This window comes from Doryrhamphus excisus, linkage group LG12 (genome assembly GCF_037039965.1).
Source record: "Doryrhamphus excisus strain RoL-2023G ecotype Guam linkage group LG12, RoL_Dexc_Guam_v1.1, whole genome shotgun sequence".
Lineage (NCBI taxonomy): Eukaryota > Metazoa > Chordata > Actinopteri > Syngnathiformes > Syngnathidae > Doryrhamphus > Doryrhamphus excisus.
In genome coordinates this window covers 20,327,214-20,354,794 of record NC_136368.1, presented here as the reverse complement: position 1 = coordinate 20,354,794, position 27,581 = coordinate 20,327,214, and the positions used below count along the sequence as shown (strand labels likewise).

The window sequence follows — 27,581 nt, the reverse complement described above, 5'->3', positions numbered from 1 at the left end:
GTGGAAAGTCCTCACTCACTCTATGACAATTCCTGAAAGCAAACCATTTTATGATTGATTTCCAGCCTTATATTTCCATCTCTCTGTGATTTGAGAATCAGACGGTGCCAACCATGTGGCTTAATTGAAGCCCAGAGAGCCGAGACAGACAGTCAGTGTGTAATTCACAGTTATTCTTGACACATGTGCTGTTCAACGCTAAATGCTAACAATTAACCGGTCATGGCACAAAGACACTGCCAAATCTGCCACTCACCAGCAAAAAGAAAGAGGAGGGGGCGTGGGGGGGGTGTTGAGATTTCATATCATTCTTAGAACTGCAAACCAGAAGATAAAAATCATTTGGTTCCAGTAACAAGCGCAGAGATATGTTAATGTAGTCATTGTTCAGTTTTTAGACGTCGCAGTCTTTACATTACAAAAATATGGAATGTGAAATACATTATATTTGTTTGAACCCCCCTCATTTCAGTGCCAAAATATTTTTTTTTCCTCCCTCCCGAGCGAGGAGCTCAACAGATTGCACAAGTCAAAACCATATGGACGTGTACTCTCTCCTCCCTCAGTACTTACCGCCTGCTAAACATGGCTTGTTTCCATTGTGCAACAGTCATGGGTGTGTTGTTGTCAACCCCCATTAACATACTCTTCAAATCCATTTTTTTATTGTTCATAGAGTTCATATTTGGGGCTGTACGACGAGGTTAATTGGCGACTCCAAATTGTCCATAGGTATGAATGTGAGTGTGAATGGTTGTTTGTCTATATGTGCCCTGTGATTGGCTGGCCACCAGTCCAGGGTGTACCCCGCCTCTCGCCCCAAGACAGCTGGGATAGGCTCCAGCACCCCCCGCGACCCTCGTGAGGATAAGCGGTAGAAAATGAATGAATGAATGAATGAACATTATTAGAGACCTCTCGACATGAAATAACACCCCTATAGTCACTTTTACACACATTTATAGTAAATATTACAGAAGATAATACATATAAGGCATAAACAATTAAGACACAAATAATATTTACATTTTTTGGAATGTTTATGTTCGGTTCCTCCCACATTCCAAAAACATGCTAGGTTAATTAGCGACTCCAAATTGTCCATAGGTATGAATGTGAGTGTGAATGGTTGTTTGTCTATATGTGCCCTGTGATTGGCTGGCTACCAGTGACTTTATTTATTTATTAATTTATTTTATTAAATGTTATTAATTTTTTTTAGTTTTTAAAAATGTTTTTGAATTTTTTATTTTGTTTCCCGTACCAAAGTAGGAGGTGATATGAGCATCCAGTGCCATAATGGGTACCATAGTAAGTGTCAACATAGTGATATATATAGCACATCATGACTGGTTCAAGACTCTTCATCCTTGTATTTAGCAAATTTATTTTATTTATTAATTTATTTTATTAAATTTTATTAATTTTTTTTAGTTTTTAAATTTTTTTTTACATTTTTTATTTGTTTTCCTGTACCAAAATAGGAGGTGTTATGAGCATCCAATGCCATAATGGGTACCATAGTAAGTGTCAATATAGTGATATATATAGCACATCATGACTGGTTCAAAACTCTTCATCCTTGTATTTAGCAAATTTATTTTATTTATTAATTTATTTTATTAAATTTTATTAATTTATTTTAAATTTTTTAAAATTTTTGTAATTTTTTTGGTTTTGTTTCCCGTACCAAAATAGGAGGTGATATGAGCATCCAATGCCATAATGGGTACCATAGTGCGTGTCAATATAGTGATATATATAGCACATCATGACTGGTTCAAGACTCTTCATCCTTGTATTTAGCAAACATCAACTGCTTGTATTGTTTCTTGAATTGGCTCATCGTTGTGCATTGTTTGATTTCCTTACTCAATCCATTCCATAGTTTGATTCCACATACTGAAATGCTATGGCTAGCATAACGTAGTCCTAGCATAGAAGTGTTGGAAATGTACTTCTTCCCTGAGATCATATTTCTCCTCTGTCATTATAAGTGAAGATACAGTAGTGTCATAGTATTTTTACGAGTACATACCCACTGCATTAATTTCACTGTCCCGCCCCTTCAATCGGCTCTTTATCCAGCGACTGATTGACACACGACATCCTTGCATTCATTGTACTCGCCAGTCCTTCATCAAGGCCATCTGACAAGCAAGTTTCTGTCAAATGGTTTTTCCCGACGATGTTGAACACTCGCCTGGAATCACTCCCTGGACTTGCATCTCATCTCTTTTAATACTGTGTGTCACACTGTTAATATTAAATGGCCCGCTGGTTTATTTATGCGCCTGGGCTGTCACGCGGTCGCGTTCCTTTAAGGAATGCGACCATGTCGTATCGGCGCCCCGGCGGCGGCCTCCGACGCGCTCAGATGGTCAGTGACGGGGCACACAAACGGACATCTGACTATTCATGAGTCCCACATCATTTTTTTTAGCCCGAAACGGGAGGTCTGACGCCAGAACATCATCGTGCAGATGCACTCTCTCTCTTTCTTTCTCTCTTTCTTTCTCTCTCTCTCTTTTTCTCTCTCTCTCTTGACAGCATCCAGCACTCTCTCACCGCATCTTATATAACACCTCTCCACATCACGCACGCCGGGCTGCAACCCATCACCTCCTGTTTGGTGCATCGAGACCACGCACATGCAGCGCAGAATCCAAAATATACAGTTCGCTTCACGGAGTACACAAGTATGCAGTACAAGTTACGAGTACAAGTAAGCATCTCTTTACCTGACAGTGGCAAAAAGGTCAATTAACTTGGAAAAATTAGTAGAAATAAAAATGATTTTGGTCAAGAAAACAATAAAACCAAAGTCCTCTTCAGCATCCAGGAGAACCGCGTGAGGAGTATGGTGGGTGTGTGAGATGGAGAGTGTGGTCTGCAGGGCACAGAGAAAGCGAAAGCACAAGAGAGAGAGTGAGAGAGAGAGAGAGAGAGAGAGAGAGAATGCACAGCAGGGCAGGCAAAAGCAAAATCAGTATTCCGAACGCACAGATGGGAACAACGTGGAGGCAGGGACTCTGCCGGAATAATCATAGCTTTGCCAAGTGCTCTGAAACATCTGGGGGGTTCGGAGCTCCTTCAAACACTCACTTGATGTAACAGTCACGCCCCTCTCTATTGGTGCCCATGTCCCATCCATTGGGGGGTCCCTGCGAGGCATTCCACGTCCCTGAAGGGGGCGGCCAGCCCGACGACTTGGTCCTGTGACTGGGAAGGAAGAGAGAGCGATAGCCTGATGAGATTCAGAGTCTTAAATCTAGCCATGTTTCTTTATACCAGGGGTCTCAAACTCAATTTACTTGGGGGTCACTGGAGCTAGGGTCTGGGTGAGACTGGGCCGCATCAGGTTTTCCCAAAAAAAACAAACCCCAAAAAACACATTTATTAAAAACTTTTTTAAAAAAAACTTCACTTTGGTTCCAATTTTCTACAATAAAAGCTCTGATAAAACATTCCACTGTTCTCAAATATCTTACTTTTTATTTTTCTACACAAAATAAGATGAAAAATAAATAAACAAATCAAGAATAAAGAAAATCAATCAGTAATAAATAAATAAATATAATAATAATAATAATAAAGCGGCAAATAATAAAAACTTAAGAAACCACATATAGTTGGTGGGTAGACAAATTTTTTTTTTCAGATTAAAATTAACAAAGCATTATTAAATTCCCATATTTACTGTAAGTTCTCATACGAATAATATTGTCAAAATATTGTGAGAAAAAGTCATAATTTTATGACAATAATGTCACAATATTATGTGGAAAAATAACGTCATTTTAGTAGCATAAAATTATTATTTTTTTAAATTGAAATAAAACAAATAAAGTTGTAATTTTTGGAAAATTAGGTTGCAGAAAAATAACATAAAAATATAGCATTGCGAGAAAATCAACAAGAAGAAAGTTGTAGTTACAACAGAAAGGGCCGTGATTTTACAAGTATAAAGTCAAAATATTACGAGAAAAAATGTCACAACAAAAGACAAAGTTACACTTTTACAAGAATAAACTTGTGTCATATTATGAGGAAAAATAATGTTGTTTGAGCATAGAGTTCATATCACCTCCTACTTTGGTACGTGACAAAATTAAAAAAAAAACTATATTAGGAAAGCAGGAAGTGAACAAATGTAACAGTTACTGATTGTAAAAGTACCAGATGGAGGGGTAGGATTTAATAAGCTTTGCTTCTTCCTACTCCTTTTGGACATGTGGAACTGGGAACTGATTATGGGATGCACTCAATTGTAATCTGATGCATGTTCAAATGAAATAAAACCATTACCATTACCATTAATAGCCATATTTTAGAAGGTCATTCAGGTCATTTACTATGCTCCAACTACAAAAATGTTTGGTTTCAAACCTTTCTTATTTATTCCTTATTTTTAAATCAAACATTTCAAACATGTTTGAAACATTTTTTACATTTGTTCACTTCCTGCTTTCCTAATATCGTTGAAGGTTTTTTTATTTATTTTTTTATTTTATTTTTGTCACATACCAAAGTACGAGGTGATATGAACTTATTCTTTATTTATAAGGAATAAATAAGGAATAAATAACCTATATATCGCTATATTGACAGTTACTATGGTAACCATTATGTATCACCTCATACTTCGGTACGGGACAAAAAAAAAACTTTTGCCAAATTTCTTAAAATGTTCAGCTCACTCAGGACACGTTGGCTCTCTGTCAACACTCAAAAAAAATCCCATATTTACTGTAAGTTCTGATACGAATAATAATGTCAAAATATTACGAGAAAAAGTCATAATTTTATGAGAATAATGTCGCAATATTATGTGGGAAAAATAACATAATTTTAGTAGCATGAAATTGATTTTTTAAAATTGAAACAAAACAAATTTAATTAAAATTAACAAATGTAATTTTTGGAAAATTAGGTTTCAGAAAAACAACATAAAAATATAGCATTGCGAGAAAATCAACAAGAAGAAAGTTGTAGTTACAACAGAAATGGCCGTGATTTTACAAGTATAAAGTCAAAATACTACGAGAAAAAATGTCACAACAAAAGACAAAGTTACACTTTTTATCTCCTGGTGTGTGTGTGTATGACAGGAAGAGACTCATTTTGTGGGGAAGTGGTTTTGCGCCACCAACTGGTTTGCACGTCTAAGTGACTAACTCTAACTAACTTTCTTATTAATATGATTATTCAATTCGAAACTTGATTTTAAGATACTGAGGTTGAGGGATGAATGTTGATACGCTCTGGACATGAGGGGCCTCATGATTGGCGACGGCCATGATTAAAAACTTCATGCATGTCGCCTGTAGACGCTACGGGCCAAATTGAGCTCAAAGAGTGGGCTGACGCTATTTAATAAAAAAATATATATTCTTGTGAGTTAGCATAGCGGAAATAGCGCCGGCTGGGGGGGGTGGTTGGGTTTTGAAATGCAAACTAAAACTTGACTTTGGGATATCTGAGTCATAATGGAAATAAATGAGCTGCGGACTGTGGCGGGGTGATAAGAGGACCAAGTGATGAGATTGGAGCGTGATCAACCGGGCACCAACCGGGCGCAGTCGAGTACAAGAATGCAAATGAGTTACATAAGCCAGCCAGACGCACGCGCTTCACTCTTGCCCTTGTGACAGGCATGAAATTGGCTTTTATTTCTAGAAAGTCAGCACATTTCTATAAAATACGCCTTGAAAAAAAGCTTTCATTTCATGCACTTAAAAGCGAAACTCGAGTGGATTCTGGGGTGTTGATCTGAAAATAAAAGCCGTTATTGGCCATAAGACAGAAGCCCTAGCTAAGCGTATGAAGGACGGTGGCAGTGTAGCGCAGGATGACTTTTGTGTGTGTAAATAAAGCAATATTCAAAGCCTTGAATGCGATAGAAATGAAACTTGAAAATACTTTGAAGTAGTCACTGTACAGCTTGTATAGCGGTTTAGATTTACTGCCCACTGAAAGTCACTCAACATGCCGCCATTACACCTCATACAGTATCCAAATTGGGTCCGAAGTGGGAATACCCCAACGTAATTTTCCAAAAATTACAACAAATAAAATTGTTTGTTTTGTTAGTTTTTCATAATATTGCAACTTTAATATATAACATGTTTGTTGTTTAAACTTTATGCTACTCAAATTTCATTATTTTCCCTCAAAACATTGCGAGTTTATTTACGGAATATTTGGACTTTTTTCCTGTAATATTATGACATTTTACCTAACATAATTTTCCAAAAATGACAACAAATAAATTGTTTGTTTCTCATAATATTGCAACTTTAATATATAACCTGTTTGTTGTTTAAACTTTATGCGACTCAAATTTGATTATTTTCCCTCAAAACATTGCGTGTTTATTCCCAGAATATTTAGACTTTTTTCCTGTAATATTACAACATTTTTCCCAACATAATTTTCCAAATATGACAACAAATAGTTTATTTCTCATAATATTGCAACTTTAATATACAACATGTTTGTTGTTTAACTTTATGCTACTCAAATTTCATTATGTTCCCTCAAAACATTGCGAGTTTATTTGCGGAATATTTGGACTTTTTTCCTGTAGTATTATGACATTTTATAGAATATTTAGACTTTTTTCCTGTAATATTATGACATTTTTCCCAACATAATTTTCCAAAAATGACATCAAATAAATTGTTTCTCATAATATTGCAACTTTAATATATAACATGTTTGTTGTTTAAACTCTATGCTACTCAAATGACATTATTTTCCCTCAAAATATTGCGAATTTATGCGCGGAATATTTAGATTTTTTTCCTGTAGTATTATGACATTTTATAGAATATTTAGACTTTTTTTCCTGTAATATTATGACATTTTTCCCAACATAATTTTCCAAAAACGACAACAAACAAAATGTTTTTTTTGTCATAATATTGCAACTTTAATAATAACATGTTTGTTGTTTAATAGCTAAACTTTATGCATTGCAAGTTTATTCGCGGAATATTTTGACTTTATTATTGTAAAATTACAGCTGAATTTTTTTTCCCCAATTATTTCAACTTTTTTCTTGTAATTATGACTTTATTTCCCATAGTAAGTTCACTTTGTTCTCGAACATTGTAAACTAATGCAACCAAATTTTGCAAAAAATGAAAACTTAAGTCATTGTTTTGTTTGTTTCTTATAATATTCCAATATTTAATTCATTAATATTTCATCTTAAAGGCTCCTTGTAATATTATGACATAATTCTCATAAAATTATTACATTTTCCTGTAAGATCATATCATTTTTTCTCTGAAAATTGTATTATTTTAAAAGTACTGCACATTTTTTTTTTTATTTTATTATATTTATAGAATATGCAGCAAGCCGCAAATTTGGACACCTTGGCTATATCGATATATGTAATATCTGTAATAGATAGAGCTGAGTTTTCCCTTAAAGTTGAGTGTCGCTCCACAAGTTGCCAAAGAATTCCGATCTATAATTGGATAAATGTTCTTTTTTTTTTTTTTTTTTGCCCTGCACCTCGTCTTTTCCCACGTCGTCTCCGTGAAAGCAACGGCAGTGAGTTATGTCACTTCAAAGGCCCGTCTTCCATGTAACGAGGCTCTTGGCATCCATTATTCAAAGCTTCCCCGTCTCTCCCTCTAAATGCTTCCCTAGTTATTGTAGCGGCCATAAGAAGTCGTGTGCACGGCGCTCCGTGTCTGCACGGGTGCGTATGTTAATGCGGGCCGTGCCCGCCGGCGTGCCCCCCCTTGCGCTCATGTGCGCACGTGCCCTCGACATGAGATGCGAATATCTCGCCCTCTCATCAGCGAGCCAGCAGTCGTTTTGCCTCAAAATAAAGGACGTGTTAAAAAATGATGTGTGTGTTTTGCCCCCCCCCACGCGCGAGACTGTAGTTCATGTGAGGTTTTATGTTTCTTTTCCCAACACAAAGTTTCCAGCTGCATGGATTTACTTGCTGCCGGAAAGCTTGTTTGGTGTATATTTAGAACACATTTCCTGCAGCTCATGTGATGTATGTGGACATGAGCGGGCAAAGTCTTGTGTTTTTGGTGCGTCAAAAATGAGGTGCATTTGGTGTTTTACTTTTTTTTTTTTTTTTTTTTTTTTTTTTTGGTCTTTAGTATTTCTTAGCTGCACTGCTTCTAGCTGTGTACAGTATGTGGTTTTTTTTTTTTTTTGGTCCAATCAGATTCCAGGTTCTCTATGTTGCTAATCCGCCAACGGCCTTCACAATCATGAGTGCTGGCCCATGCCACATAAATACTATTAGTAATGGGCTGTTTCTTTATCCAATCATTTGCCTCACAGCATTTTTCCATCCTCTGATTGGTTGCTTGTGCCTAGCGCTCAAAGGTCCCAGCGCACTTGAACGCATCATCACATGAACAGTGCAGGTCTTAACTGATCCTGTTCCAACACAACAAAAGGAGACAGACACTGTGTTGTTCATCACCCTATGTGCATTATTCTTTTTTTATAATTTTGATGAATTTTTTGGTTTAATGGCGGTCGAGTGGTTAGCGCCCAGGCCTCACAGCTCGGAGACTCGAGTTCAATTCCACCTTGGCCCATCTCTGTGTGGAGTTTGCATGTTCTCCCCGTGCATACGTGGGTTTATGGCTTAAAGCTTGTGCCTTGCACTCAAAGTTTCCAGTGCACTTGAACGCATCACCACATGAACAGTGCAGGTCTTAACTGATCCTGTTCCAACACAACAAAAGGAGACAGACACTGTGTTGTTCATCACCCTATGTGCATTATTCTTTTTTATAATTTTGATGAATTTTTTGGTTTAATGGCGGTCGAGTGGTTAGCGCGCAGGCCTCACAGCTCGGAGACTCGAGTTCAATTCCACCTTCGACAGTCTCTGTGTGGAGTTTGCACGTTCTCCCCGTGCATGCGTGGGTTTATGGCTTTTTAACGTAGTCCTAGCATAGAAGTGTTTCAAATGTACTTCTTCCCTGAGATCATATTTCTCCTCTCTTGTAGAGAAGTATTGGATGACATTTTTAGCTAATTGCTTATTTTTAGCCTTATGCATTATTTTAGCTGTTTGAAGATGAACTATATCAGCAAGTTGAAGTATTTGTGATTTTAGAAATAAGGAGTTAGTATGTTCTCTGTAGGCGGCATTATGAATTATCCTTACTGGCCTTTTTTTGCAGTACATTTAGTGAGTGAAGATTAGTTTTATATATATATTTCCACAAAAGAAATGGGTAGATTGGTAGATTGTGATCATAGTTATGTTAAAATCTTGCGTTGTATCATATCGAATCATATTGTTTATATACTGCATCAAATCTTCCACACTCACATTCATACTTATGGACAAGTTAGAGTCGGCCAACGATAGAAATAAATAAAACCCTGCTGTGGTAGATAAGATGATATAGCACTCACAGCTTCAGAAGATCCGCCTTCAAATTTGGACAAACTGTCTCTTTAAAGCCACGATGCCTCGCTCCCTCTTTGTTTCACCACAAGAGCCGTAGGTTTGTTGATCTTTGATTTCTTGTTTCTGCAAGCTCGCCATTCAGCTCCAGGCTCGCAGAGACGCTAAATAGGGGTTCACCCTCCGGTGGACGGTGAAAATGATCTTCCCTCGGCTCACATGAATAAATGATGGCTGCACAGTGGCATCGGACTAAAGTAAGTGGGTGAACCACGCTGCACAATTCATGAACAGGTTACCCAAGAGTCACAGTGTGGACCATTCAGACGTGTAGGTCCCATTTAACGTATACAGGATTAAAACTAAGTGAGAATGCTATAGTGTATCTTTTATTGAAGTGGTTTTCAACTGGTGGGTTGAGACCTAAAAGTGGGTCGTGGCTTCATTCTGGGGCAGGGGGTCACAAACAGCAAATGAAAAATGGCATTTAGATATGGAATATATACGACTTATATATTAAGTAAAGACTTATTTTTAAGTAAATTTTGAACAATATTTGAATGTTTGGTAATTGGTCAGAAAAATATCTGTTTTTGTGATCGTTTTTATTATCAACTTTAATTTTATGCATTATTTTAAATGTAAAAATGACAAAAGTGCAAAGAATTCTTTTAAAAAATGACTAAAATAAAAGTATAATAAAATAAATACAAATAAAAAATGATATATCAAGCTAGCTATCTAGCAAGCTAGCTATGTAGCTATCTATCCAGCTAGCTATCTATCAAGCTAGCTATCAAGCTTGATAGATAGCTAGATAGTTAGCTTGATAGCTAGCTAGCTAGATAGTTAGCTTGATAGCTAGATAGTTAGCTTGATAGCTAAATAGTTAGCTTGATAGCTTGATAGCTAGATAGTTAGCTTGATAGCTAGATAGTTAGCTAGATAGTTAGCTTGATAGCTAGATAGTTAGCTTGATAGCTTGATAGCTAGATAGTTAGCTTGATAGCTAGCTAGCTAGATAGTTAGCTTGATAGCTAGCTAGCTAGATAGTTAGCTTGATAGCTAGCTAGCTAGATAGTTAGCTTGATAGCTAGCTAGCTAGATAGTTAGCTTGATAGCTAGCTAGCTAGATAGTTAGCTTGATAGCTATCTATCAATCCAGCTATGTAGCTATCTATCAAGCTAGCTATCTATCAAGCCATCTATCAAGCCATCTATCAAGCTAGCTATCAAGCTTGATAGATAGCTAGATAGTTAGCTTGATAGTTAGCTAGCTAGATAGTTAGCTTGATAGTTAGCTAGCTAGATAGCTAGCTTGATAGTTAGCTAGCTAGATAGCTAGCTTGATAGTTAGCTAGCTAGATAGCTAGCTTGATAGTTAGCTAGCTAGATAGCTAGCTTGATAGTTAGCTTGATAGATAGTTAGCTTGATAGATAGCTAGCTAGATAGTTAGCTTGATAGATAGCTAGCTAGATAGATAGCTTTCTTTATTGTCATTGCACAATAACACAGCAGTGAAATTGCCAATGAAATGTTGTTGCCTGGCTCCCGTATAATAATAATAATAATAATAATAATAATAATAATAATAATGTGGATGGCAACATAATAACCATTTAAAAAAGCGTCTCCCAGGTTGAGACCATTTGAGAGCCCCTTCGCTATTGGTCTATATTATATGCAAAATGTATGAATATGAATGTCTAAAATCCCAGCATTTAAAAACGTAACATTTTCACCCTCTAAATTATTCCCATAAAAATGTCGAAGCCCGGTCGCCCACAGTTATCAGTAACTACAATTTGGAGGGAAATTAGTTTTAATTGTACTCTGTGGGAGACGGGGGGGGGACGGATCACTTTTCAGTCCTTCATCAAATATGCATGAAGAACGCGATCCTTGCTTTATCACTGTACTTCACTTTCGCTTTCATCTCTTTTCAATAAGTCGAGATGAAGTCTTCCTAACGTGTCATGAAGCGAAGTAATCCTGTTAACGTGCAGGGTAACTACGCATGATCGACACACACACACACACACACACACACATATACACACTCGAGCTAGCTTGAATAATTGACACTAATTATGGCCATCAGTTACATGAAACCAAAGCAAACACCTGCAGCCTGTTGTACACCGGAGAGCATTATTCCTGCAACTGGGTGAAACCATTATGAAAGTGTAACCCTGTGACTCCTTTTTGCACAGAACCACTTTGTCATATTTATGTGTTGTGTCACAACTCTACCTCTGGCTCATGTGGCTTTCCCAGCATGCATTGCATCAAGGCTGGGAAAACAATCCCACAGCCATGATAATCTAGTCCAGGACTGTACCAAGACTTGCAAGAGCTACTTTGTTGTTTTTAAACCAACACATACATATTACACATACATATTAACTCATTTTTGGCCTGGATTTTGACTGATTTTTCAAGGCACATATAATATTGTGTTTTTGGAATATCTAACCAGTGTTTAATTAGTGAATTAAAACACTGATCAATGGAGATCGTTGTCCACGCCGCCATATCAACCTACATCATAACATGGCCTCCAAAAGCGCCATAACTCCCTCTCCATCCTTGCTGCATCTGTACGTCCCTACTTTTCGGGATGAATACTGTCTTTGTCTGTGGCAGCGCTGATATTGTTGCTATGGGCAACCAGGGTATCCTCAGCAGCTCTCTGTATAGAAAGAGGTTGTCTTTTTTTGTTGTTGTTGTTAGCTAATCTCCTCTGGGTGGGAATAAAGCTGAATCTCGCTGTGTCACAGAGAATCGGCATAGAGGAGTTGAGATGAACGTTGAAGGAATCCATGTTGGGGGGAAAAAAAAACCTTTCAAAATGACGAGCAACAGATAAGAACTGGAGGTGCAAAATAAGTCAAACTGATGACTAAAAGGCTGAACGTTGGCTTATTTATTGCAGCACTCTTATATAACAATGGTGCATTGGGTTCAGGCGTTCCTAAGAAAGTATTTGGTGATATAATACATCAACATAAGATCACCACTCTTTTTCTAGAGCTTTGAACAGTCATGATTCGCTCGACATTTATCTTAAAACTAACCTCATTCTCCGCTATTTGTTGACTTGCTAACAACCTCTGGTTCTACCATATCTTACTTATTGTGTGGAAATATGGGCTAATAACTATAAAAGTTGAATCTTCACTCGCTAAATGTACTGCAAAAAAAGGCCAGTAAGGATAATTCAGAATGCCGCCTACAGAGAACATACTAACTCCTTATTTCTAAAATCACAAATACTTCAACTTGCTGATATAGTTCATCTTCAAACAGCTAAAATAAGCAATTAGCTAAAAATGTCATCCAATACTTCTCTACAAGAGAGGAGAAATATGATCAGGGAAGAAGTACATTTGAAACACTTCTATGCTAGGACTACGTTATGCTAGCCATAGCATTTCAGTATGTGGAATCAAACTATGGAATGGATTGAGTAAGGGAATCAAACAATGCACAACGATGAGCCAATTCAAGAAACAATACAAAAAATGAAATGAAATAAAATGAAATAAAATAAAATTAAATTAAATTAAATTAAATTAAATTAAATTAAATTAAATTAAATTAAATTAAATTAAATTAAATTAAATTAAATTAAATTAAAGCAACAACAAAAACTTAAACTATATTAGGAAAGCAGGAAGTGAACAAATGTAACAGTTAGTGATTGTAAAAGTACCAGATGGATGGGTAGGATTTAATAAGCTTTGCTTCTTCCTACTCCTTTTGGACATGTGGAACTGTGAACTGATTATGTGATGCATTCAATTGTAATCTGATGCATGTTCAAATGAAATAAAACCATTACCATTACAAGATTTCTATAAGGCATATGCAATATACATCACCCCCCCCACCACCACCACTAAATCAACCTCAGTGGAAGCCCCACCCACAAGATGCAAATAAAACTCCAGGAAATAAAATGTTAAAATAAAAATAAAAAAATTAAAAATACACAGATAACGCACAAAATATGTTTGTAATGATGACATAAAATAGACTTGCGGGTGATTTATTTACATTATTTACCACGTCTGCAGATCTGAGCATCTAATACTTCAATTCCTTAGATGTACGTGTTTGATTCCCCATAAAAATGCTCCATCAACTTGAGCAAAACTGCTTTCTGCTGACTGAAATTCCTGTTGGCAGCTCAAAGGGTGGTGGGGGTAAAAAAAAAAAAAAAAAAATGCCAGTGTAGCAGAGAGAGCATTTGCCTGGCTCTTATTAACGCTGACAGCAATGCAGTGACGTCGGAGGTCCACTGGGAGCCGCATCATCAACGACTTGTGATGCAGGAGCAACAAGCTAGGAAACTGTAGCCTCTTTCATAATCAAGATGAGGACCAAAGAATCCTAGTGATGAGGATTTTGCCCATTTTTTCAGGTCTAAAGTCACTGATCTTTGACCTGAAAGAGGACCTCGCTCAAAATGGGTTCTCAATTCTGAATCACGCTCATCCCAGCAACTGAAATGTTGGAACAAAAAAAATGCCATTTCCAAAATATTACACAAAATTGTCCAAAATGTCTTTATGAATTGGTATTATAGTATTTTAACTACACTAAATAATGTAAGTCATCCATTATAAATAACACATTAATACAATTATTAATCCATCTGGTACTTTTACAATCAGTAACTGTTACATTTGTTCACTTCCTGCTTTCCTAATTTAAGTTTTTTTTTTAAAGTTTAATCTGGTGGAAAAAGGTCACAACTTTACAGGAATAAAGTTACAAATATTACAGGAATACAATCATATTTACAAGACAAACATTTACTGGAAGAAATATTTGGAAAATGGGCTGCACAGCTGTGAAGTGGTTAGCATGCAGACCTCACAGCTAGGAAATCAAGAGTTCAATTCCACCCTCGGACGTCTCTGTGTGGAGTTTTGCATGTTCTCCCCGTGCATACGTGGGTTTTCTCCGGGTACTCCGGTTTCCTCCCACATTTTTGGACATTGTTCCAACCATAACAATGCTAACAATGCTAACAATGCTATTTTGCTATTATTGCTATCTTAACCTTACATTTTGGGAAGCACGGCGGACTGAGTGGTTAGCGCGCAGACGTCACAGCTAGGAGACCCGGGTTCAATTCCACCCTCGGCCATCTCTGTGTGGAGTTTTGGAGACTTTGTGGGGTGGCATAGCAAGCAATGGAAACCTTGGTTAGCGTATGCCTTGGTTAGCAAACATTCCCTCCAAAATTTTGTCTTGATTCATCTTCCGGTTAGCATACAATGTGGTGCCCGGGTAAGTGGTTAGGCCACACAACTAAGGGATCCGGGTTCGATTCCCTGCTCGGTCATGTCTGTGTGGAGTTTGCATGTTCTCCCCGTGCATGCGTGGGTTTTCTCCGGGTACTCCGGTTTCCTCCCACATTCCAAAAACATGCTAGGTTAATTAGCGACTCCAAATTGTCCATAGGTATGAATGTGAGTGTGAATGGTTGTTTGTCTATATGTGCCCTGTGATTGGCTGGCCACCAGTCCAGGGTATACCCCGCCTCTTTCCCGAAGACAGCTGGGATAGGCTCCAGCACCCGCCGCAACCCTCGTGAGGATAAGCAAGAGAAAATGAATGAACATTATTAGAGACCTGTCGACATGAAATAACACCCCCATAGTCACTTTTACACACATTTATAGTAAACATAACAGAAAATAATACATATAAGGCATAAACAACTAAGACATAAAATTTACATTTTTTGGAATGTTTATGTCCAGTTTCCTCCCACATTCCAAAAACATGCTAGGTTAATTAGCCACTCCAAATTGTCCATAGGTATGAATGTGAGTGTGAATGGTTGTTTGTCTATATGTGCCCTGTGATTGGCTGGCCACCAGTCCAGGGTGTACCCCGCCTCTCAGGCGAAAGACAGCTGGGATAGGCTCCAGCACCCCTACTGGAAAAGCGGTATAAAATGAATGAATGAATGTAATAAAATGAAATCAGTGGTGTTTCTAATGGAGATAAATCCTGTATTAATGGATTAATGTCCGCTGGGGAAGATCAAGAGCATCTAGAAAACCCGTGAACACATTAATGGTATGAATTTTTCAGCTTTTTCAAATGTTTATGTACTGTATTTTCCATTGCTGCTAACAACAAACCATCATTTGATTCGGCCTTGGCAAAGTCCCAAAACGTTTAACCCATAAATGCTTCTAATACTGCATATAATGATAAACATTTGTTTTTTAATTGCGTCATATTTTCCATAGACTATTTGCGTTTTTCTAAGCAATAATCACCAAGAATATAAAACTTGCATGCAGACGTTTGAGGTTCCTGCATCCGCCCCCACTTCCATTCCATGTAGCTTACTAGTTCATCGCATCATTTCAGCCTATAACATAACTTGCAACCATTTTGTCGTAATTCTGCGTTACGACGTCGCCCGGCGTTGACATGTCGCACGGCGGCGGAGCAGCATCATCATCATCATCAGGCAGACTCACCCCGTCAGCTTTGGCATCTTCACAAAGCTGAACACATCCATGCGTGCTGCAGGTCGCAGTCAGCAGATTGTGCCGCTGTCTCACTCCGGCTCCATTGTCCGACAACGGGAAAATAAATAATTCAGGAATAAATAAATAAAATAAAAAGTGGAGCTCCCACAAGTCTTCCGGTGGAGAGATTATTCCTGTTGTCTGGGTTTCTGCATGGCTGAGTGATTGCTGTGTCCTCGCTTTGCAAATCCACTTCCAGCCCGTAGGAAAAGGATCTGGCAGTGTAAGAGCCCCCCCCCACACACACACACACCCCCCAGCCTGGTTACATCCTTCAAAGCATGCCGGTGTTAGCTGCGTTAAGCCACCTTCATTTAATTTCCATCGCGGTGGAATTATGTGCGGGAGCCGTGCAGGAACAACAGCTTTGGAGGGAAGCAGGGTAAGAGAGAGAGAGAGAGAGAGAGAGAGAGAGAGAGGATGGATGGATAGGAGGGAGGGAAAAAGGGAGGGATGTGGGAACGTGAAAGGGTGTGTGTGAAGAACCAGAAGAATTCCACCTAAAGACGCAGTTGGCTTTACCTCGAAGTCCCCAACGGCTGCTGTCATCAATCAGCCACGCTGGTGTTGCCAGAGAGCAGGAAAAGGTTGTGCAGCCATGAATTGTGGGGTGGAGGGGTGTGGGGGTTTGGGGGGGGGTGTTGTGCAGCATGCTGGGCAATATATTGTTGGAGGGAAAAGCAACAGAGAGCAGCTGGAGAGCGTGGAAGGACCTAATGTACCCCCACCACTCCCCATCCCCGATCCCCGATCCCCGACCGAGCTCACAGCTGCACACTGAGAAGTGAATGTTGCATTTATGATTGTGACCTTTCAAAAGTGTTAAAAGCTTCCTCTCCGTGACGCCAATCACGACCAGAGGCCTCCAAATACTTCAGCAGTTTATCCTAAACAAACAACATTGTTGACACTTTCCTGAAGAGATGATGCGATTGACGACTGATGGAGTGAACCGTTTCCAATATCACAATCTTTGAGTGTTCCACGACCGGGTTCAAGATTTGTAATGATGTTTTGGTAATGGTAATGGTTATATTTCATTTGAACATGCATCAGATTACAATTGAATGCATCCCATAATCAGTTCCCAGTTCCACATGTCCAAAAGGAGTAGGAAGAAGCAAAGCTTATTAAATCCTACCCCTCCATCTGGTACTTTTACAATCACTAACTGTTACATTTGTTCACTTCCTGCTTTCATAATATTTTTTATTTTTTATTTTTTATTTTTTATTTTTTATTTTTTATTTTTTATTTTTTATTTTTTATTTTTTATTTTTTATTTTTTATTTTTTATTTTTTATTTTTTATTTTTTTATTTTTTATTCATTTTCTACTGCTTTTCCTCAAAAGTGTCGCGGCGGTGCTGGAGCCTATCCCAGCTGTCTTCGGGCGAGAGGCGGGGTACACTCTGGACTGGTCGCCAGCCAATCACAGGGCACATATAGACAAACAACCATTCACACTCACATTCATACCTATGGACAATTTGGTGTCGCTAATTAACCTAGCATGTTTTTGGAATGTGGGAGGAAGCCGGAGTCAACCACACGCATGCACAGGGGGAACATTCAAACTCCACACAGACATGACCGAGCAGGGAATCGAACCCGGATCTCCTAGTTGTGTGGCCTAACCACTTACCCAGACGTTACATTGTACGCTAACCGGAACATTAATCAAGGCTAAATTTTAGAGGAAATGTTTGCTAACCGAGGCATACGCTAACCAAGGTTTCCATTGCTTGCTATGCCACCCCACTAAGTCTCATGGAAATCAGTGCAGTAGTTTTTGTTTACTTAAATAACTCATTCGAACACTCATTCGAACGCGATCCTAAATGTGGATTCACTGCTGAATATTTAAGACAATACGCAACAATTCAGTTTAAATTCAATTCAGATTTAAAGCAAAACGGTCGCCTCCAAAGCAACAAATGACATCTGGACGCCAGATAAAGAATGACTGCGTCTGGTATTGGAAAGAGGAAAACATCAGCCCTCGTAAATCAAAGCTAAAGGATAAGGACACCTCCGTCAAAACCCACCAAGAGCCAATTAGCTCCGTCTCAAATCCAAGTAGGGCCGCTAAATCTTTTTCATGTGGCTCAGGCAATTTTTTTATTTTTATTTTTATAAAAGCAACATCTCTGCCGTGTGATGAAAAGGAAGCACTCTGCCAGAAAACGCTAACATCAAATATCATCTCAGCCAGCCAGTTAATATTGCTAATAAATTGCCTTACGTCAAAGGAAACCCCTCCAGACTAAAATAGCGATATTGTTTATTCAGCCATTACACTGTCGGTCCACTAGGTGGCGAATCTTGTGTGCTCCGCCCCAAAACGCAGGATGTCAGATATTGTGGTTTAAATTCGCCATTTTTAAGTCATTTTGACAAAGTCATATTTTTCAGATACCGAATTTGATGAACGCGTACGAGACAGATGGATTTTCCGAATACATCTTGTCATGTGGCTGCACAGTGGACGAGTGGTTAGGCCTCACAGCTAGGAGACCCGAGTTCAATTCCACCTTCGGCCATCTCTGTGTGGAGTTTGCATGCTCTCCCTGTTTTTTTTCCGATTTCTTCCCACATTCCAAAAACATGCTAGGTGAATTGGCGATTGTGTGAATATCTTGTTTTGGCTAAAACACAAATGGATGAATAAAGAAATTAAAAAATATTCACATTTTGGAGGCTGAAATCAGAGGATATTTACACATATTAAAAAATTAATCAATTACCAAATTAGTTGTCGATTAATTGGGTATGGATTAATTGATTAATTGTTGCAGCTCTACATGTAGTATTCAATGGAGGCTGAAATCAGAGGATATTTACACATTTATATCAACAAATAGTTGTTGATTAATTGGGTTCACAGTTCCACATGTCCAAAAGGAGTAGGAAGAAGCAAAGCTTATTAAATCCTACCCCTCCATATGGTAATTTTACAATCAGTTACATTTGTTCACTTCCTGCTTTCCTAATATAGTTTAAGTTTTTTTTAAATTTAAAAAACATTTTTTTTTTTAATTTTTTTGAATATTTTTTTTATTTGTATTTTTTATTATTTTTTCATTTTTTCAATCATGTAGCAAAGTACTCGGTGATATGAGCATCCAATGCCATAATGGGTACCATAGTGCGTGTCAATATAGTGATATATATAGCACATCATGACTGGTTCAAGACTCTTCATCCTTGTATTTAGCAAACATCAACTGCTTGTATTGTTTCTTGAATTGGCTCATTGTTCTGGTACTTTTTACAATCAGTAACATTTGTTCACTTCCTGCTTTCCTAATATGGTTTAAGGTTTTTTTATGGGTCCCTAAATAATCCCCAAGTAATAGATTAAGAAGCAGATGTGTAGAAAACACCCCTGCTCTAAAGTACATCCGCATTTGTATTTGGCGTTTTTTCAGTGATGTACTGCAGTAAAGTGGTTGCTGAAACATGAGGGGTGGACGTACTTTTGTCAGATTCTGTAACGATGAAACTGGCAATTTTCAATCTCCGGCAACAGTCAGGAATCCTCTTTTATAAAATGCCACAACTTGTAAGCTCCTTCCCGGTGACTCAGTGTGCCTTTGCAATAAAAGAGTGTTGTCTCTCCGACTCAGGGTCAGGCGCTCGTTTGTTTTTTTTTCCGCCTTCATCACATTGGCAAGGTTGATGAGAAAGACGAAGCCTACTGTTTTTTGTTTTTTTTTATCTGATGTTCCAGACTATTGTTGTGGGACAAAAAAAGCAATATGCTACGTACGTCTTTGCTCGAGCAGGAAGGGGAATTGTTAAAAGGCATACGGGATGAAGCCGGCAAATGAAGTGATGCAGACTGATTTGCTTTAAATATAGCAACAGTGTCCTTTGGCTGGAGCTTTTGAGAGACTCAGCGTATTCTGGACAGTCGTGTTTGCCCATTCGGGCTCGCGGGCCTGAAGCCAACATGAGTGGCAGTGGATATTAAGGTCAGACGGCAGCGTGATCTAAGGAGAATATGGCCGAAGCTTTACACCATCCGATCCTTGCCACCCCGCTGATCCCGTACACTTCCCCTCAGAGTCGCTTTTAAATCAGCTGAATTCGGTCATTTGGGTACACTTGGCCACTTAAAACCCAACAGTGCTTCAATTTTGCAAGCCTTGCCTTTGGATTGCTGCTCGCCTGTAAAAGCTGAGAATAAGCAGAGTGCAGCCATTCTGCATGAATTGCTAAGCACGCTAAACAACAGAGGCATGAATGTTTACTTAAAAGCATCACCACGTCGCATGCGTTTTCTTCATGTGACGTGGGGTGAGGTTCATGGCTGGTGAGGCGCCGGCTGATGTTTTGTGTCATGACTGCTGCCTAGTGACCAGAATACTACACATCACCTGCATCACTTACTGATAGTAATCAGCAGAGATCAATGAATGAATGAATGAATTAATTTCTGTAAGTAATAAAAGCATGATTTTGCGAGGTATGATTTAAACCAAAACGTACTGTAACCAAATAAAAGCAGAATACTACACATCACCTGCATCACTTACTAATATTAATCAACAGAGATCAATGAATGAATTAATGAATTTCTGTAAGTAATAGAAGCATGATTTTGCAAGGTACGGTTTAAACCAAAACGTACTGTAACCAAATAAAACCAGAATACTACACATTACCTGCATCATTTACTAATAGTAGTCAAAAGAGATTAATTAATGAGTTCATTAATTTTTGAAAAGTAATAGAACCATGATTTTGCCAGGTACGGTTTAAACCAAAACGTACTGTAACCAAATAAAACCAGAATACTACACATTAGCTGCATCACTTACTAATAGTAATCAACAGAGATCAATGAATGAATGAATGAATTTCTGAAAGTAATAGAAGCATGATTTTGTAAGGTACGGTATAAACCAAAATGTACTGTAACCAAATAAAACCAAAATACTATACATCACCTGCATCATTTACTAATAGTAGTCAAAAGAGATTAATTAATGAATTCATTCATTTCTGAAAAGTAATAGAACCATGATTTTGCGAGGACAATTTAAACCAAAACGTACTGTAACCAAATAGAACCAGAATACCAGACATCACCTGCATCATTTACTAATAGTAGTCAAAAGAGATTAATTAATAAATTCATTAATTTCTGAAAAGTAATAGAACCATGATTTTGCCAGGTACGATTTAAACCAAAACGTACTGTAACCAAATAAAACCAGAATACTATACATCACCTGCATCATTTACTAATAGTAGTCAACAGAGATCAATTAATGAATTCATTAATTTCTGAAAAGTAATAGAACCATTAATTTGCCAGGTACGATTTAAACCAAAATGTACTGTAACCAAATAAAACCAGCCTATCCCAGCTGTCTCTGGGCAGGAGGCGTGGTACACCCTGGACTGGCGGCCAGCCAATCACAGGGCACATATAGACAAACAACCATTCACACTCACATTCATACCTATGGACAATTTGGAGTGGCTAATTAACCTAGCATGTTTTTGGAATGTGGGAGGAAACCGGAGTACCCGGAGAAAACCCACGCATGCACGGGGAGAACATGCAAACTCCACACAGACATGAGCGAGCAGGGAATCAAAACCGGATCTCCTAGCTGTGTGGCCTAACCACATACCCAGGCGCTACATTGTACGCTAACCGGAAGATGAGTCAAGGCAAAATTTTGGAGGAAATGTTTGCTAACTGAGACATACGCTAACCAAGGCTTCCAATGCTTGCTATGCCAGTACCCGGAGAAAACCCACGCATGCACGGGGAGAACATGCAAACTCCACACAGACATGACCGAGCAGGGAATCAAACCCGGATCTTCTAGCTGTGTGGCCTAACCACTTACCCAGGCGCTACATTGTACGCTAACCGGAAGATGAATCAAGGCAAAATTTTGGAGGAAATGTTTGCTAACCGAGGCATACGCTAACCAAGGCTTCCAATGCTTGCTATGCCAGTACCCGGATAAAACCCACGCATGCACGGGGAGAACATGCAAACTCCACACAGACATGACCGAGCAGGGAATCAAACCCGGATCTCCTAGCTGTGTGGCCTAACCACTTACCCAGGCGCTACATTGTACGCTAACCGGAAGATGAATCAAGGCAAAATTTTGGAGGAAATGTTTGCTAACCGAGACATACGCTAACCAAGGCTTCCAATGCTTGCTATGCCAGTACCTGGATAAAACCCACGCATGCACGGGGAGAACATGCAAACTCCACACAGACATGACCGAGCAGGGAATCAAACCCGGATCTTCTAGCTGTGTGGCCTAACCACTTACCCAGGCGCTACATTGTACGCTAACCGGAAGATGAATCAAGGCAAAATTTTGGAGGAAATGTTTGCTAACCGAGGCATACGCTAACCAAGGTTTCCAATGCTTGCTATGCCAGTACCCGGAGAAAACATGCAAACTCCACACAGCGATAGCCGAGGGTGGAATTGAACCCTCGTCTCCTAGCTGTGAGGTCTGCGCGCTAACCACTCGACCACCGTGCAGCCTGGTATATCAACCTATTATATCAATATTTGACCCCACCATGTTGTTTTTAAAGAGCAACTTTCTTAAGATTGCTAGATTTTGTCTGAGAGAAAGCATCACAAAGATCATAAATTCATCCCAACAATGAAGAAGACGGCAACAAAATGTGCTGTAGTAAAGTTAGTGGAATTTCCACCGGCGTGCAATAACAAGCATCTCGTGCAAAGGCGGTGATGAGCTCTGACTGAGTTATATCACAGCACAACAACAAGCCCACAGAGCGCTACTCACTGAATGACAGTGAAGATGCCGACTTCATTGTCGTCCGGGTTCATTGTTGCTGACAGGTTCTCGGAGGCAGCGCTTGATTCCCGTGTTTCCCGTGTTTCCCGTCAAAGCATTTAGAGCCCCCTTGTATAATGAAATGCACTCAGCTCGCCCCTGACTCTGCAAAGTTTCCCACCCCCTTTGCTTTTATTTGGACTTTCCATGGACAAGTGAGCTTGTCTGACTGAGCACGCTCAGTTATGATTACGTACCGTGGCCCCCCGTCCAAGTGACTGGCCAACGCCCCCGGGGAGGAGACCGAGCTTGTCGCTTCTGCCTCAGTAATGAAATAACATCACATTCCGGGCCAGTGCATCAGAAAACAGAGGGATCAATTCCCGAACAGCTGGACTCCTGTGGGGCTCAGTGCAGGCCGAGACCGCCTCCACGAGCGCCTTCTTTGGGTAAAATTCACCCACCCGACACATTTCAGTGTGACTGTAGTGTTTACATTATTCCTGCACGCCAATTTGCGATAGCTGACATAATAATCTGATCCCGGTATGAGGCTTTTTAAAGATGGCATGTGTTTCAGGCAGCAGAGCTTAAAATTAAGCTGCACACATAATCCAACTCTATCGTTATTTGCCTGCCAACTGTCAACCTTAAACGAGCCAAACCCAAATCCTATATAAACCACGGGACTAGATCTTAACCTAAATGTAGCAGCGGATAACGTTTTTCTACCTTTAAAAAAAAAAAAAAAAAAAGGCATGCTGCTTTAATGCCGTGGTGTTTCAACATCATGATGCTTCACGCAGCATCATGCCATGCAGGGTCACCCATGCATGAATGGCATACAGAGTCTTCCATTAGTTATGAGCGAAGGCACGTGTCTTTGCCTCTGCAAGCAAATGGAGCTGCTTGCATAACACGCCCCATGCTTGTACACGCGGCAGCCTTTCAGCACTCAAAGTTCCCATGCAACTACGACCCGTAAGAAAAGCCTTGTATTGGAATATTGTTATTAAAATTACAGTCGTCATTTGCTACGCTGTGGTTTGAATTATATTACTGTCAAAAATATAATAATTTATATATCACGCCTCTTAGTAGCTTAAAAAATGGCATAGAAAAATTGCGAGGTACGATTTAAACCAAAACGTACTGTAACCAAATAAACCCAGAATACTCGACATCACCTGCATTGTTTACTAATAGTAGTCAACAGAGATTAATTAATTCATTCATTAATTTCTGAAAAGTAAAAGAACTATGATTTTGCAATGTACGGTTTAAACCAAAACGTACTCTAACCAAATAAAACCAGAATACTCGACATCACCTGCATCATTTACTAATAGTAGTCAACAGAGATTAATTAATGAATGAATGAATTTCTGAAAAGTAAAAGAACCATGATTTTGCGAGGTACGATTTAAACCAAAACGTACTGTAACCAAATAAAAACAGAATACTACACATTACCTGCATCATTTACTAATAGTAGTCAACAGAGATCAATTAATGAATTCATTAATTTCTGAAAAGTAATAGAACCATGATTTTGCGAGGTATGATTTAAACCAAAACGTACTGTAACCAAATACATTTTTCCGGTATAACAGGTTTTTATTGCAGGTTTATCAAAGCAAATTAACAAGCAGGATAATACCAGTAATAATCATATAATCAATCATAATCATATCACAAGAATAATAATAACCCTAACCCATAATAATAATAATAATAATAATAATAATAATAATAATAATAATAATAATAATAATAATAACCACAATCCACTCAACTCTGAACCCCAGATGTCACCTCCTGTCCTCCACACAAGTCCACTTATACAAGTGTAAAGGTGACTATAGGGGTGTTATTTAATGTCAGGAGGGCTCTACTAATGGTAAAACTATATTTAAAATGTTTTTTTGCAAAAATATTCAATGTACGAGTAGGTCTGAAAGCAATGAATTGTGATGAACGAGGGATTACTGCACCATATATTAGTTTTTCTGATACCCATATAGTCCGTATGATGCATGGCGGTCATAAGTGTAAAGCAGACAAAAGCGGACCTTTTTCCGTGGGGCAAAAAACACAGCGCATGAATCCATCCAATGATGGTGGCTGTGCAGCACTCGCCCCTGGGCCACAACACGCTGCATGAGTGGCCTGCTTTTGTGTGACACACAGGTCACAGCGTTTTGAGTAAGAACAGGGGCTGTGCATTAACCCGTGTGCTGATATTACATGACTAAGAACCACATTTAGCATGTTGTCTCGGGGTCGTTACAGGAACTATTTACGTTGAGGTTAATAAGCCAGAGTGTGTCATGAGACTTATCTGATTTAACGGGCTGTTTACCGTGCGTGTGTGGGTGGCTTGCTTTGTTTTTCTTGAAGACCGTGTTGCGCTCTGTTCTATTCGGTTGTATGTTATCTTGATCAGTGGAAGTCAAAAGGCTACAAATTGGAAACAACCATAAAACATGGAATACAGTGCCCTGGCTGCTCAGTAAAACATGGCTAATCAATCAAAACAGGAGACCAACAGAATGTATTCTGCCAAATGATGATTATAGATAAAATGATGAGTCGCTGCTTGCATAGCAGGAAAAGAAGTACCGTAAATTGGGGTAATAAGGGACAATTTTCGGGGTAATACGGGACAATTTTTGGAGTAATGAGGTACAATTTTCGGGAAAATATTTTAAATGTAATTCTGCCTTTTCATGTTAAACAGGAAGCTGCTTTGTGATGTTTTTTTCAAAGAAGCATATATTCTTGAACAAATTGTTCAAAAAAACATTCATTCATTCATTTTCTACCGCTTTTTTATTTTTTATTTTTTATTTTTTATTTTTTATTTTTTATTTTTTATTTTTTATTTTTTATTTTTTATTTTTTATTTTTTATTTTTTATTTTCCTCATGAGGGTCGCGGGGGTTGCTGGAGCCTATCCCAGCTGTCTTCGGGGCAAGAGGCGGGGTACACCCTGGACTGGTGGCCAGCCAATCATGCACGGGGACAACATGCAAACTAGACACAGAAATGGCGGAGGGTGGAATTGAACCCGGGTCTCCTAGTTCTGAGGTCTGCGCGCTAACCACTCAGTCCGCCGTGCAGCCCAAAATGTAACGTTAAGATAGCAATAATAGCATTTTTAGCATTGTTAGCATTGTTAGCATTGTTAGCATTGTTAGCATTGTTAGCATTGTTAGCATTGCTATGGTTGGAACAATGTCCAAAAACTCCTGAACCATTCATTCATTCATTTTCTACCGCTTTTCCTTATGAGGGTCATGGGGGTTGCTGGAGCCTATCCCAGCTGTCTTCGGGCGAGAGGCGGGGTGGTACACCCTGGACTGGTGGCCAGCCAATCACAGGGCACATATAGACAAACAACCATTCACACTCACATTCATACCTATGGACAATTTGGAAACTTATGCAAACTCCACACAGAGGTGGCTGAGGGTGGAATTGAACCTGGGTCTCCTAGCTGTGAAGTCTCCGTGCTAACCACACGTCCACCGTGCAGCCCTCAAAAACATTTTCCCAAAGATTGTTCCTTATTACCCCAGGTATTCCAGTTGTGTAATTTACATTGTTTGCTCCTCTGTTGTTTTTTTGCTACCATAGAAGAATACTAAATAGGTCATTAATCAACGTTAATTAGTCAGAAATCAATTAATAGCGTCGGATAAAGACTTACAGTGCACTAATTTTAAAACTCATCAATCATGATATTTCTCTAAGCCGGACAGGAAAGCACTCAGCCCCGAAAGGCATAAAACTCTTCTGTTAAATACGCTCGTTTCATACACAGGAAGTGCACAGAAGTCGGTCACTTTCAATCAATTTGATCACAGGATATCACATTCCTCACATCAGACAGCCACTCCCGCGTCAACACGCTGTACAAGCCCCTCCCCCTCCCCGCCCCTCCCCCGTGTTACCATGGGAGGATAGGATTCACAGCATCCAGCCATTAGCTGTAATGCGGGAGAAAAAAATCGATGTGTCCGTGGAAAGCTCGCGAAGGTCATGAGGCCAACGGAGCGTCATGAGGCGCTCCAATTAGACGTGTGCGGCTTCGGGCTGGGCTCCGAGCGTGCCGGTCCAGCTTCGTTTTGTAATGTCACGGATAAGGCTAATTATTAGATTGGTGATGTGGATCATAATTGCCTGCAGTTTTCATTATGGTCAATGAGAAATAGGTTCAACCAATGAGAAATTACTAGTCTTTTTGTCCACTTGTGTTATTTATGCTCGGAAATATTAAAATACCAATTGGTACCAATGATGAGGAAAAGTGTTGTGATGGCCATAGAACTACAACGGAAACTTCCTGAGTCATATGGGAAAGGGTCTGGATGCTCTACAATATCTGATCAATGGTCTCAGCGAGATTTATATGTGACAACCAGAAAATGGCGCCAATTGATTTTTCTCTGAGCTTTTTTTCTTGTCACTCACATCCACACACCGGTGACCTGGCCGTCTTACATTCAGGGTCGTCTTATATTTGGGTCCATACAGCAAGTATCGATAAATGTACAAGGTGTCAAAGTGTACATATGATCAAGGATCTCAGCCAGATTTATATGTGACAATTGACTTTTCTCCGAGCTTTTTTTCTTGTCACTCACATCCTGGCCGTCTTACATTCATGGCCGTCTTATATTTGGGTCCATACAGCAAGTATCGATAAATCTACAAGGTGTCAAAGTGTACATATGATCAAGGATCTCAGCCAGATTTATATGTGACAACCAGAAAATGGCGCCAATTGACTTTTCTCCGAGCTTTTTT

General features: G+C 39.1%; 2 protein-coding genes across 4 annotated transcripts in view; one reads left to right on the top strand and one right to left on the bottom strand.

Moving 5' to 3' along the window:
• LOC131135866 (rho GTPase-activating protein 6) overlaps positions 1-27,581 on the top strand; it is a 112,489-nt gene that overhangs the window by 57,051 nt on the left and 27,857 nt on the right. The window lies entirely within an intron of this gene.
• The window catches only part of LOC131135862 (FERM and PDZ domain-containing protein 4), a 47,398-nt gene that overhangs the window by 16,678 nt on the left and 3,139 nt on the right, over positions 1-27,581 (bottom strand). Inside the window, exon 2 of the mRNA XM_058082237.2 lies at positions 3,106-3,222. Coding sequence (XP_057938220.2) covers positions 3,106-3,222 — 117 coding nt within the window. The remainder of the gene's footprint in view (positions 1-3,105; positions 3,223-27,581) is intronic.